A 13,641-nucleotide genomic window follows, 5' to 3' on the forward strand; every position below is an offset into this window, starting at 1 on the left:
TCTCTTACTCAGTATTTCTCTTTCTCCTCAACCCTTCCCTTTCATACCTATCCGGTAAGATATTTCGCTAACACAGTAAGTAAAGCGTCCGCCTCGAAGGAAGCGTGTATAGATCTAAGAGCTAGCAGCACCGCAAGATTCGGAAGATAAATTGGAAGCCGAAGGCAAAGTGAAAATTAATACCATAAAGATGGGTCGCACGCGCAATTATATACACCCGTACAAGCAATACAGTTATGATGATGGTACTGTAATATAGTACTCACCCACAACGTCAAGGTAGCCGATTTGACTCTTCATGGGATCCGTGTTGATCTGGCACATGTACCATCCGCGATCGGACTCTTTCACCTCCTTTATGTGAAGAAACCACGTGCGGTGTTCGCTGTGGCTCACGCCGATGCGATGGTTCTTCGTTATCACGTGACTCGCAATCGTCAGAATCGTTTGCGTGTCGACGCGCAGCCAGGCGACCTAGAAGTTGAGGAAAAAAAAGAAGATCAAGATGAGCGGTGATTCTCTCGGAAAGAAGAGTGGCTTGCAACCAGTCATTCATTTCTTTTCTTACGTGCACGCTCGTTTTTTTTTTTTCGTTGGTACTTTTATCGCTTAATACAGCTCTCCTGTCGATTATCTTTACGTTCGTGACGGGGTGGAGTCTCGTGCGAGTTTCTCGAAAAAACAATTCGAGAGAAGAAAGGCTTTTTTGTGGAAATAATCGTTTCTGTCTCCATTGTAATAATATAATGCGTATGCAGATAATACGTTCACAGTCGGATAATATGATTACATGGAGAATCACAGAAAGTGCTGTTGAAATAAACTAGCTGATTTTGATGTTCAAAATTTGATTAAGATACTAAAATCCAGGTTAATTCGTAAGACTAATACTCGTAACAAGAATCGTTATTTAGTTATTGTACATAATATTAAGGTTAGGACGCAAATAATACTTTATACATAATGAAATCACCGTGAGTTGGACGCCTTTATTAACAACATAATAATTATAAAACGTCAATTTCAGGTGACAATACAAAGTTATTTATATTCTGCAAGATAATGCTTTGATCGTCGCAAACAAACGCATTATTCGAACAAAACTGAATCAAAGCGACAATTATTTAACTCGCTCCGCCGTCAAAGCGATAACATAACGCAAAAAACCGCGCATCGTTAAAATGATTCCACGAGCTGGGATCCATCGCAGCTAGAAATATTCTTTTGTTCTCGCAGCATCATTAAGATTCTACAAAAGTTCGCAATGATCCCAACCCGACAATTCAATAACCATATAAACACAGGTTTTTCCCCCCGGCACTATCTCTCGTGCATCCCCCCTTCCCTGGTGTATAAGAGAGAGAGAGAGAGAGAGAGAGAGAGAGAGAGAGAGAGAGAGAGAGAGAGAGAGAGAGAGAGAGAGAAGCGTCACTCGGAGTATTATATACTATAGTGTGCCAGTAAGGCACGCGAGAGAATCTGAAACACAGTAAATATATTAAAGTAGCTTTCAAGCACTCGTGCGCGATAGCACGATGCGAGGCAACTCAGTGTATAATAACGTTTGCATCGAGAGCGTAAGCGCCAGCGCTTCCGTTCCTTCAAAGAAGACGACAAGGGTGCACGAAGCGGGATATGATGGAATTGCCGTGAGGCGTATAGGGCATGCAGGGAGCGGCGGCGGGCGCTTATTTCTGATAACGCGCTGCAGTTCATAAGTCTCGGAGAGGAACGTGGAACACCTCTTGTACACTCTCTGGAAGACCGAACAAAGACGCTGTAGCGGCGCTCACTTCAGAAGTAGTCTATGATCTGCAGCGAACGTTTCAAAGCTCGGCACGAGCTTTTAATAGAAAATAGGCCCTGGCTGCTTTGTCAGCGTATAAGAATGACAGACGCGCACAAAGCTCGTTGCGCGATGACAGATTTCTGATAAAAATACTGTATCTTATACGCGGGAATTTTCGTTTGAAAAACACGAACGACAATAACTTACTTATTTGTTCAAACCGAAGCTTTTTTAAACTTTGATAATCTATTTGTACACGTGCAATTTTATTTGTAATAAATATTTGTGCAACGGAGATAACTGGTATACGCGAGCGCAAGCTGCAATAGTCGCACGAGCACACAATCAATATTTAAGTAGTCCAGATATGAGTCTACTCCGGACCTTATATAGAAGCCAGTTAGACTTTAAAGCTCGCAAACAATTTCTTTAATTCCCCGCTTGAATTTTGTATCTTTTCTCCTTTCGCGCAGACCTGATCTTGCGTTGTAAATAAGATATATATATATATATATATATATATATATATATATATATATATATATATATAGACAGAAAGGTCTATTTATTCATCCTCCACTTCTTTGCTCTCGGAGCATTGTTCGCTCTCCTTCTCTAATGCTCGGACTATATAGTTATTTGCGCTTTCATGAAAGTAAAATGTATCCTTCATGGATACAACAATCATCGCATAAATATTGCAAGAGCTCTCTGTAAAACAGAAACCAGCGAACCGAAATGAGATATGTATCATCGAATAACGCCCGAAAGCTCGTTGAATAGAATCTTCAAACTGAAAATCGTATAACAAAGTATTCGCATAGATCACACATCTCACGAAATAATTATATTCCACGCATGCAGGCGTTTACAGGGAAACAGAGTGGTTCGTTATAGCCTCTACGCCTTCAGAAAATGAAATAGCTTCGCGAATATCATGCAGCTGATGTATAAGAAATATGTATAATTCATGGCGACGAAGAATTCCGCCAAGATAACTTCTAGATCATATAAGAGGAGGGTAAATTCGTGGCCAGCTATTCCGTCTCGGGGCGCGCGAATGTGCGCGAGAATCGACCTACGTGACGAGCCGTGTATATGAATATATATATACATACACACGTAGACAGCGCGGCGCAAAATACATTCGTATAAGGGATGGCTAAGACGCTCGTTCGCTCGAGCAGAGTCGATTTTATAGGAGAGAAGTACATGCAAATTGCGATTGTTCCTACGGCTCGTAAATTTCGTCGCGACCAAATTACCGCTTGAATTAAAGTGGAAAATGGTTCTTCGTCATCTGCTGCTGTAGCAGTAGCAGCAGCAGCAGTAGCGCTGCGATAGCGTGTGCCATTTCAAGAAATAAATGAAGTAATTAAAACGTCGGTGGTGGTGGTGCGCCGGCAGGCGCGGAGCCCATAGTTCAGCTTCACTTCTCCGGCCGCGGGGGCGAAAGAAAGTAACGAGCCATAAATCTTTATTTTAAAATAATTTAGCGCCTGTGTCGTATATTCGCTCTTCGACGACTTCCGGCAGCTCACGCGTGCGAGCACTCGAAATACGCGCATCTATAGATGCTGCACAATAATGTGTTCTTTTGTTATTGATTTTCAACAGTATGGTTAATGAAGAATTTTAATGAAAATTGAAATAGTTACTTGACGTTTAAATATTAAACTACTGTTACGCAGAAACTCATAACAATTCTGAGATATATTTCAAATGCGATAAATGCATAACAAGAACGCACTACAGCCTTGTTCTACGATGCCTCCACATTTTTACCTTCTGCGTCGGCTCATTTTCTCCAGCAATATATAATATACATGTATAGAAAACGAAGGAAGTTAAGTCATCTGTCTCTCTTCGAGGTGCGATTCACCATTTCTTAGAGAGAGAGAGAGAGAGAGAGAGAGAGAGAGGGAGAGGGGGGGGGGAGAGATTCAAGTACCTTCCGGCGAGACAGCCGCTGCTCCGCGCGCGTTCTCATTTAAACTACCCCCGGTGTAATAATCCAAACTACGCTAGCTTCCTCTCTCCCAGAGCGCAGAGAATCTCAGCGAGGCTGACTTTAATATTTCATCGTAACAGCGAGTAGCGCGACTCGCGCACTCCCTTTTTGTGCATAAAGCTGCTTCGTCTCTTCCTTTGCCTCCTACCGGATTAAGCAAGGAGCTGCCGGCTATCTTGGCTCGTGCTAATTGCGCGTTAACTATTTTGTTAGTTTATTCGAATCTCGCTACAGACGCGATATTGCGCTATGCGAATTCCTTACATTATATCGGCACTTTTTGCTATGAGGGATCTGGGATAAAATGATCGATTTGATATGATAAACCTTTTTGAAGTATCAGTTCTCGCGAAATAAAAACTGAAGCCCAAAAGTACACGCAATAATAAACAATCCCTTTTGAAATTATCCCAGCCACTGAGTAAAACATTTCCTCTTGTGTGTTTTTCCCTTGTTTTTAAATCAAAACGATCAATTTGTTTCAACGCGCTCCAAACAGAGCACAGTAGCAAATTCTATCTACAAGCTTTTTCACGTGTTACAGCTGCGCGCGTAATGAAAGCTGTAAAGCCGAATGAAAGCGAGGCATGTGTGCACGCGGAAGAATAAAAGAATCAACGGCATGGACAAACTGAGCGAAAAAAAAAATAAAAAAAAAGCGCAAGCTTCGGACACAGAGAGCACTAATGGCAAGTGACATCCGGGCCCGCCCGTAAAATCTCTTGCACAAAGGTCCCGATCAATCACTGAAAGTTCGTCAATTAGGTCAACTAGAGCGCGTGCCTTCGTAAAGCTATAGCCTCACCTGCCGGTGTACGAGATACTTTCGCAATAGAACGAAACGAAGCAGCAACGCGTTGGGGGGCTTTATCTCTGACTCTGACTCCCTCATTTTCTCGCTCTTTGCAAACACGAGCGAGTCGCGCAGAGCCAGCCGTTCGCGCTGTGTAATGGACACACATAAATTGCTTCTGGTTGATCGATGAGCGTGGCCAAGTTACTCCATCCCTCGCGCGCGAGCGAGATCTCTGTCTCTGCGTATGCGCTATACCTATAGTCTCTCTCGCTCTGTACGCGCGCGACGCGAATACCTTTCACGTCGAACATGCGCTACGAGGCACACGGACGCACAAACACATTTGTAGCCAGACGCACGTGGACTAGAACTGCAGCAGAGACGATGATTCGCCTGCATCCATTGATCGAGCATAATCGTTATACACGCCATATCGCGCAAGGTATGTGTGCGCGTCCGGCTTTGTAAATAGACCAGCTCGCGTAAATGTCTCATCCCGGTGATAATTATGGCTGTGTGCGTAGTCTACTCTCGGCGGCGTTCGGTCAGTCTTACGTCCTCGCGCAGATAACGATATCTAAGCGGCCTTTCGCCAGAGGGCAGAAGCTAATTTCGCACGATACAGCTCGGATGGTACCTACAGGCCGCAAAGTGTAATTATGCGTCACCGCGCTCGGCCAAAAGCTCGACTTGGCCCACCAGATGCAGCTGGTTGCGTTTAGAGATTCAGACGGCAGCGCAGCTTGTGTCTCTCTAAAGCTCGGACGTCGACGGTTGCCGGTGAGGGGAACAATTGAATCGCGAAGGCCGGCAGTGATTGAACTTCTTGGGCTTTAGTCGAGCGTACGCAGCGACAAAGTCGACGGTACGGCATTACTGATGACCTGGTTATATCTGTCTTGATGCGTAGCTTCCAGTGCTGCTGGCATGGCTAATCCCCTTGGTACTATCCCTATCGACAAGCAGGCGGATCTAGCGAGCTCGTACGTCCTGACTATACAATCGAGCTGTTGATGCATCTACTAATTGTGCGAATGTTATGGGATCGCCAGCTCTGACGTAGCTATGTATAATATTCAGATGTTAGCGAGAATATGCGAATCAAGACTTTATTTTGAAATATATTATTCGCTGATTTATTACAGCCGTTGTAAGGTATCACCTACATTTCTGCATCCATACAGGTGGATATAAGATACGTGCATCACATACAGTGCTTCATGAATTAAACCGAACATTAACATTAATTAATTTTCTAGTAAGAAACGTGATGCATATGGTTCGCAAGCCAATACCGCTAATATAAATTATTTAAAAGTCGACCCGACTGCCAGAACGAAAAGCTCATTCAAGGAGCAATTCAACGTTATTTCAAGCGTATAAAAAGAGCATGTCGAAAATGCAGACGAATAAACAATCAGTTCTGATGACACATAAATGCGCGTGTTCTAAATCTGCAAGGTAAAAGTTTCCATTCGTATGTTCGTTTCACCGAAAAATTAAAACCCTAAGAAAAGCTTCACCTGCCATATGCATCTCCCAAATAAGCATCGCGCGCATATCAAACGCAAAACTAAGTGAGTCCAGTCTAGATTACTGCATTAATTCGCTATAATCATTTTCCCCTATTTCAAACTTAATTGACTCACCAGCGGTTTCTCCCTCGCGCGCTCTCCAGCACTAATCCCATTTGAAAAAGTTTTATCTTGCTAGCGAGCTCGCGCGGGCGACCAATTCGAAAAAAAAGGAGAAGAAGATCCCCACACCACATCCGGGCTTTTTTGCAACACGCGGACACTGCCCGGCTGCAAAAATGAATATTTTATTGCCGCCGCGCGCAGCGGCGTCTGTCGCGCAAAAACGCTTAATTTTCGAGTCCGCGCTCCCGGCCACCAGGATATAGGGCGAGTCTTTTTCCCTTCGTCGCGTTCGTGGGGGGGGGGGGGCGGGGAGGGGTCGCGCAGTCCGGTCGCGAGTCGCAGGAAAAAAAGAGGGCCGTGATGCACGGCCGCGTATGGGAGTCCTGTAAATTACGCGGATTTGCGCTCGCCGTAAATACTCGGTTATCATAGTCGGAAGGTGCGCAGCTAGGCGACAAACACGTCCGGAGGATTCTCTCCGCGAGAGCTTTTCCGTATTCACGCGCGCGGATATCAAACGCAATAGTTCATACGTGGCGCAGCGATGGCGCTTCCTTCGGCCTGGCGGCCGAAAACTTTCATTTGGATGGCGCGTGGGACGAACCCCTCGTAATTAATATTCTTTTTGCGCGCGGAATGCACAAGTGCGCGACCGGTTTTAACGGACCGCTTGGGTCCGCTCTGGTTGCGGGCATATTGTATAAGGCAAGTGAGGATGAATAAAGAGTGCGCCGCCGCGCGTGGAGGAACCTCGCCGGCGCTTTAGAGCTGCTTTACGGCTCGCCGAGGGAAAAAATGATTCTCCATTTCCTCGTGGCTTTATTAAGCGCTGCGCGAAATTGAAAATCTACTCGGTAATGTTCGGTCTGCGGTCAGAGGAGTGCATTCATTGTGTCTGGATAAAATTTCTGAGATATGGCTAATTTACAGTGAATCGCATTCGAGCTAATTCAAACTTGCTTATGGAATACGAAGAATCGTTGCAATGACTCGAGAAAAAAAGCTCGTCCCACTGCAGGTCGAGGAGTACGCCAATGAACGCGGATGAAAGAGAGAGCAGTTAAGAAGAATTACGATGCTCCGGCTTTTCAAAATGGAAAATATCATAAGTATTTTGCAGCGCATAACCCTGGGAAGCGAGTCTGACGCGTTACTACCGCGCGATAAAATTAAAACGGTACAATTAAAATTCAAACAGCGCGGCACATAGCTTCGTCGTACCAGAGAGAGAGAGAGAGAGAGAGAGAGAGAGAGAGAGAGAGAGAGAGAGAGAGAGAGAGCGCCACGGAGAGACGGAGCGCGCAAAGTCGCAGTGTCATAGTTGAGTCGTAAAGCGTGACGCTAGAGCTATTACTTCTTGCTTCGTATATGGGGTATAGTAACGAACTTGTAGGATACCGGCCGCGTTGATATCGCCCTCGCGTGCGAATCTGCGAATGCTTATACGCCCCTGGCCTCATGCACGGCAGATGTATATGGTGTGTGTACAATTTCGCTCGATCGCCCGTAAATCATATCAAGACGAAATTGTTCTGTAGTTTTTAGCTCGCGTTTTTTCCTGAAAGAAAAAATCCAGGGCATTCTAGCGCATCAATTTTTGTAGAAGCACTGTGTGAGGTTATTTTTATAAATACTTGTGTAATGATTTTTGTATTACGTACTGTCCGCCGTTCCAGCAATTTGGCTTTAAATGTCGAAGCTGAGTTTCAAACATTCATGACCATTAGCTGCGTGAAAATGAAAATGCTATATAAACCACTGTCGAGGAATGAGTGAAATACCATTATAACAGTTTGATTTCATATTTATCAACATTATTTCCGAAGTTTTGCATATAAGATGTGTCTGGCCATCAGAACAGTGTTCAATAATTAATGAGCTCGCGGCGACTCATGTGCGAAATTGTGTTAATTCGAGTGATAATAGCTTCGAGATGACGAAGTTTCTGTTTGGCCGTTTATCAATTTTACTGTATTTCCTAAGGGTTGACACTTTTCTAAGTGAGTTAAAAGAGAATGGGACAGCTGTCGTATGTCTTAGCTTCGCATATATTAAATAATTCTCAGTGGTCACATAAGCTTACACTGAAAAAAAAACACAGTCGTTTCTGCTGTAAAGTCCGGTAGTTTTAACCGTTCTGCCACCGTAACGACTGTTTAGTAAGAACAACGGTGTGCCACTGGTAGTTTTGGAGAGTCGCGACTCGTAAAATTGGTCGCTTACGCGGGACACCACCAAAAACGACCGAACTGATTCTTTAAAACTGCTGAACTCTACGGTAATCTTGGCGAGTTCAGTTAAAATGGCTGTGTTTTTTTCAGTGTAGTTCGAATTCGACTGCTAATTATTATATAAACAGGTTTTAAGTTAAAATCAAGAAATGCTATTTCGGATCGTCTTTTGATTGAACGGCATACATCTATCAAACCGACATCACCGTGTTTTATTGAGTTAATGGAATAATCTGCCAATACTATCGTTAAACTAAAATAATTCGTTCCAGAATTCAAATACTTTTTTTCTCCTAATACGTATATCTAGTCAGTTCAGTTGATAAATTGTTTAAAATTCCATTTCTTCGTTTACTCCAATGGAGTTACACGAACGGCTGGTGCAATTCTCTGCAATATCAATGAGAAATCCATTTTCGTCTTTCCATCAAGAACCCGATAAACTTTTTTTTTCAAAAAAACTCGTCAAAGAGAATGCCTTATAACTGGGACACGCTTAAAAAAGGGCCTGCTCATCTCACGAGATTAAACGAGAAGCTAAGCAGTCGCGAGAATTCAGAGCGACGAATGCTTTTTATCCTCTAAACCGCTCGCCAAGCCCTTAAACAATATTCCCTCTCAAAATGAAACCAATTAGAGGGCGTGCGATCGAATACTCCTCGACAGCAACGTCGAGCGATTCGTTTACGGCAGCTAAAAAATACACAGCGTTACGTGGTACAACGCGAGACAGACAGAGAGGGAGGAGGAAAAAAGGAGAGCCAGACGAGGAGAGAAAGAGCGAGGAGAGACGAGGCATAAGGATGATAAAATCCGACATGCTCCAACGGCCTTGCCTCATCATCGCAAACGACTAGCGCAAAGGTGTCGTTATCTCTGCGCGTCGTCTTCCAGAGCGTGTGGCTTTGCAGCCGTTATCCGTCATCTTAATGCATAGCCGGAACCGAGGCTAACACGAGCTTATAAACGACACGATTATTCCGTCCGCCGAGCTTCCTGCGCCGCTTTCTCTCTCTCTCTCTCTCTCTCCTGTTTTCTCGGTTTTCGTCTCTTTACTCTGGAGCCCGCTGACCAGACTAGTGTGCGCTTGCTCTCACTCTCGGCTAAGGGCCAATGTGCAGACATTTGAAATTCATACCTGCTGCACAGTCGGCGAACGCTTTTCGATATTTCCTTATTCCGCAAGCCTGCGCGAGAGCTAGGATTGGGCTGCTCCGATGCTGCTATTCTCGCGTTAGTCTTGGGTTGACAGGCCGTATGTCTTGCAGGTTTCGGGGGATAGGAGACCAAGCTGTGGCTTTATCTTGCATCAGGGACAAGGGACTATACTGTATCTGTGTATGTACAATAGTTGGCTTTGGTCGTTCGCACTCGGACCGGTTGTTCAGCTTCGCTATCATCATCGATAAAGTACGCCATGATTTATACGTAACATTATACGGATTACACTCGCAATTGTATAATTTTAACAACAATAAAACACAAGATGATGGGTCATTGTTCCGCGCTCGCTCTCTCAGTGGGATTTTCAATACGAGAGAGAGAAAGAGAGAGGAGAAAGCTTATTGTGAAGAGTATAAAAGCTATCGAAACTTGTTTTACATACAAATGAGCTTGTTGTGCTGTAGTGTGCAGGGAGCAGCGCCGTTTCAATGGCGATCGATAAATCAATCGAATGGTCTTGAATTTCGCGTGTGGATATGCGAAATTATAAAATAAGCATTCATTATGATCGTGTATCTGAAACACGCGCGAATATGAATAACTCTCGGGTCTATTCGAAGCCAAGTTTGTACTGCTGTTTGACCTGTAGGTCTGTAATACTATGCTAACGCACGAACTATGCTCGACGAGAGATATTCCCAAGGGAGTACGCGGTTATACATCCGAGAGCTTAAATTATTATGCACCCGGAAATTCGAGAACTCTACAAATTCCATTGTGATGATCGCTTTATCGACTCCAATCGTTATCCATTAGGTGGTAAACCCAAACAAGCATATTAGAAAATTTTGACTGTAAACCGATCTAATTGCCCGATGAAATCTCAAATAAACCAGGTTATACACGTCCGTCAAAAAGGAAATACTCACATAATATACCGCGAAAGTAAATCATTTTGCTACCGTACACCGAGCTATTTCTCGACAGCCCCATTTAAACTCTCCTTCCGCGGTACACTTCGGCGCGCAAGTGATTTTTCAAAGCGGTGTGGGATGGGGACGCTTGCGTATAGAAAAATCTCTCCGTCTCGAGAAAATTAAATTTTCATCAATACAAACGGCAAAAAATCCTCATGGCCCACGACATATTGAAATCGTACAGGTGTGCAACCTTAAAGAAACTCGTATTTGCCTGCAAGTACATGTATTAGGATATACGACACACACACAATTGAGAGCAGCGCACGACCGAGTCTGCATACACTTACAGAGCGCGTCTCGACGCCGTATAACGGCGGCGGCCGTCTCCGTCTCGAAGGAACGACGCCGCAGTAGCGCTGCGTCGCGGCGCTGCCAAGTGCGCGGAATAGAAATCGTCGAAATTGAAGCCGTACATATACGCTCGGCCCGATACAGCCGAGCACGTTTCGACCGCATTACCCTACGTATATTTCTCCATATAGCTGCTGCCGCTGCTGCTGCGGAACTAGCGCACACAGGGTCTAGAGCCGAAACAACAATTCATTTCTGCCGCACAATCGGGGAGAGAGAAAGAGAGCACAGGCCTTCTCGCCGGCGAGCTTTACGATCTCTCGCGCAAAATTCCGCGGAAGAATAAGAGGTCGACGAGCCACGCGCGCGCAGAGTGTGTACGATTTCCAATGGGCTGCAGCGCCTGGCGCAGCATAATGCCCGGTAAATCATCGCGGCCGACGCGCCTGGCCCCTCCGCAAAACCACCGCATTATTATATTATGAGAGAGGGAACTGCGCGCGGAAGAATAAATTTAAGCCCGATGATTACAAATGGGCTATGCGCGGCGCGCTAATTAATGCGCGAGGGACGTGTCTGCGAGTGCGTATGTGCGCTATACACACTTGCTGATTTTATAACGCGACGAGAGTATAGGGGATGTTTTTCGCTTGCGCGACGAAAAAGTGCCGGCATCATTGTTGTCGCTGCGGCGGCTTTTTGTCTGGCTCTCTATGCTGTGCCGATATAGATCGCGATTATTTTTTGGGAAAGTGAACTGGTTTTTTAGAAGCCTAATAATACAGTGGCTGCGAGGTATATATCTTGGGATAGTTACACCGGCGATTATTTAAGACGAATCTCGAGAAATCCGACTTATTATTCAGTTACAAGGCAATCAACTCGATCTTAAAATTTCAATATTATACCATGACAACTGTGTCAATATTTTTGAACCACTATATACCTGAGTTTCTTTTCCGATTATTTTCGCGACAGATTTAATTAGCGCAATAGTAATTTTAACTCTGACCTAAAAATTTGCAAGAACCTCTTCTCTTAATTATTCGATACTGGCACCGATGATTCTATCCCGGCGCTTCTTCAATTACAATTATTCCGAGATTAAATTCTCAGATTAATCAACTCCATCTCGACAGCCGTCCAGAAGATGAATTTCAAAATTGACTCGAGGTATACATAGACTCGCAGCGCAGACGAAAAAGTAACGGATTTTCGTAATATTTGAGGTGGCGACATAGAGGGAGCTTTCTGAAGGCGTCAAAGGTCGGAGTTGTCCGCCGTCCTCGAGGAGTCTCGGAGGGCTAGCGTCGCGGGAGGGACAAGAGTCCCGCTGCGCTGATGAAGAGACGATTCACGCTTCGAGGTTTCCCTCTCTCTCTCTCTCTCTCTCTCTCAGTTTCTACTTCTCTCTTTGCTAAAGTAATGAGTTAATTAATTAAGGCTGGCTAATGGAGAAATTGGGTCAGAAGAGACTAAAAAACGCCGGGGCGAAGTCGAGTTCTCAAATTGATACAGACATATTTTCAAAGCCCTTAAAATATAAAGGTGTGGGTTATTAAAAAGTTGTTATATATTTTTATTTTGTTTTAAGGCTCGACATTTCAGTGCGTACTTCAGCTTCTGTAGCGTAACTTGTTCAAAAGTGGATGCTTTTAAATGAGCCCCAGGTACACCGCGGACTAAAGCATATTTCGTTGTAAGGTGATTGAGAGGCACGGCTCTGTTGAATGACTGTAAAACTTTGTGATTCAACAAGTAATTTCATTTCGTATATTGGCGTAGCGAATATTTTTCTTAAAAACTAAAAAAAAAATCGGCATTTCGACCCATATAGATCGACTTTATTTAACGATACTTAAAAACCCGAGTGGATTAAAAGACTCTCACAATTAATGAATTCGCGTAATGCGATCAAAGGGACGAAAATAAATAGCACCACTGATGAGAACTGCAGGCTCTTAAATAGTGCCTGATAGAAGCAAGATGCAGCGAATCGTAACCGCAGCGAGGGACACGAGAGGCGTGTACGGAATGAAGTATGCGAAACAAAGGGCTTTATTCGTCTACCGCCGCGTAAACAATAGCTGTCGAGAGCTTTTCCCATAGCTTGCGAATGCCAGAGGATGGACATTAATTAATCCCGAGCTAATTATACACCAGCTCGAACGCAAGCTGTATTGCCCGAAGTCAGTGTGATTACCATTATTAATATCGTTTCCCCGAGCGAGAAATACTTTCAATTCATATTGCGAAACTTTTAAGAGGAATCCACGAAACGTAAAAAAAGTATCGTGCGAACGAGTTCTCTTACCTTTTTTCAGCGATTTTCATCGGCAAGATGAATGCGCAATCGAATTGCGTCGTCATTCATGAAGATTAAAGCTTCTTCAGCGTCTTATTGAATCTGTTGGAGTCATTTTTCAACGCTTGAGAATAACTGAAATGACGCAATTTTATCGTGCTTTGTGCTCCTTCGCTCATTTATATAAGAAAATCTGATTAAAACGCCAGATTAGGAACAATAGTCTCTGACAGCTACCTCTAAGCAGTTGTACTTGTAAGTCACATAAACTCCGAAATTTCGCGTTTCAATTATGCACCTATCTGTTGTATATTTACACGAAGTTCGACGGTAGGTCGCAACTTGCTTCTGCCAGTATGATTCACCTACACCCTATTATCGTCATCTCCAGGAACTACAATACAAAAGTACGCAAATACGGAGAAATCATTTTA

The 13,641-nt window shown here is 44.1% G+C and overlaps 1 protein-coding gene across 7 annotated transcripts in view; it reads right to left on the minus strand.

The window, feature by feature from the left end:
• Positions 1–13,641, minus strand: part of LOC100123033 (neurotrimin) — a 179,948-nt gene that overhangs the window by 37,729 nt on the left and 128,578 nt on the right. For all 7 annotated transcript variants that reach the window (XM_031927288.2, XM_031927289.2, XM_016984752.3 and 4 more), the window contains one exon: positions 267–474. In XM_031927288.2, coding sequence (XP_031783148.1) covers positions 267–474 — 208 coding nt within the window. The remainder of the gene's footprint in view (positions 1–266; positions 475–13,641) is intronic.

This window comes from Nasonia vitripennis, chromosome 3, assembly GCF_009193385.2.
Source record: "Nasonia vitripennis strain AsymCx chromosome 3, Nvit_psr_1.1, whole genome shotgun sequence".
NCBI classification, from domain to species: domain Eukaryota; kingdom Metazoa; phylum Arthropoda; class Insecta; order Hymenoptera; family Pteromalidae; genus Nasonia; species Nasonia vitripennis.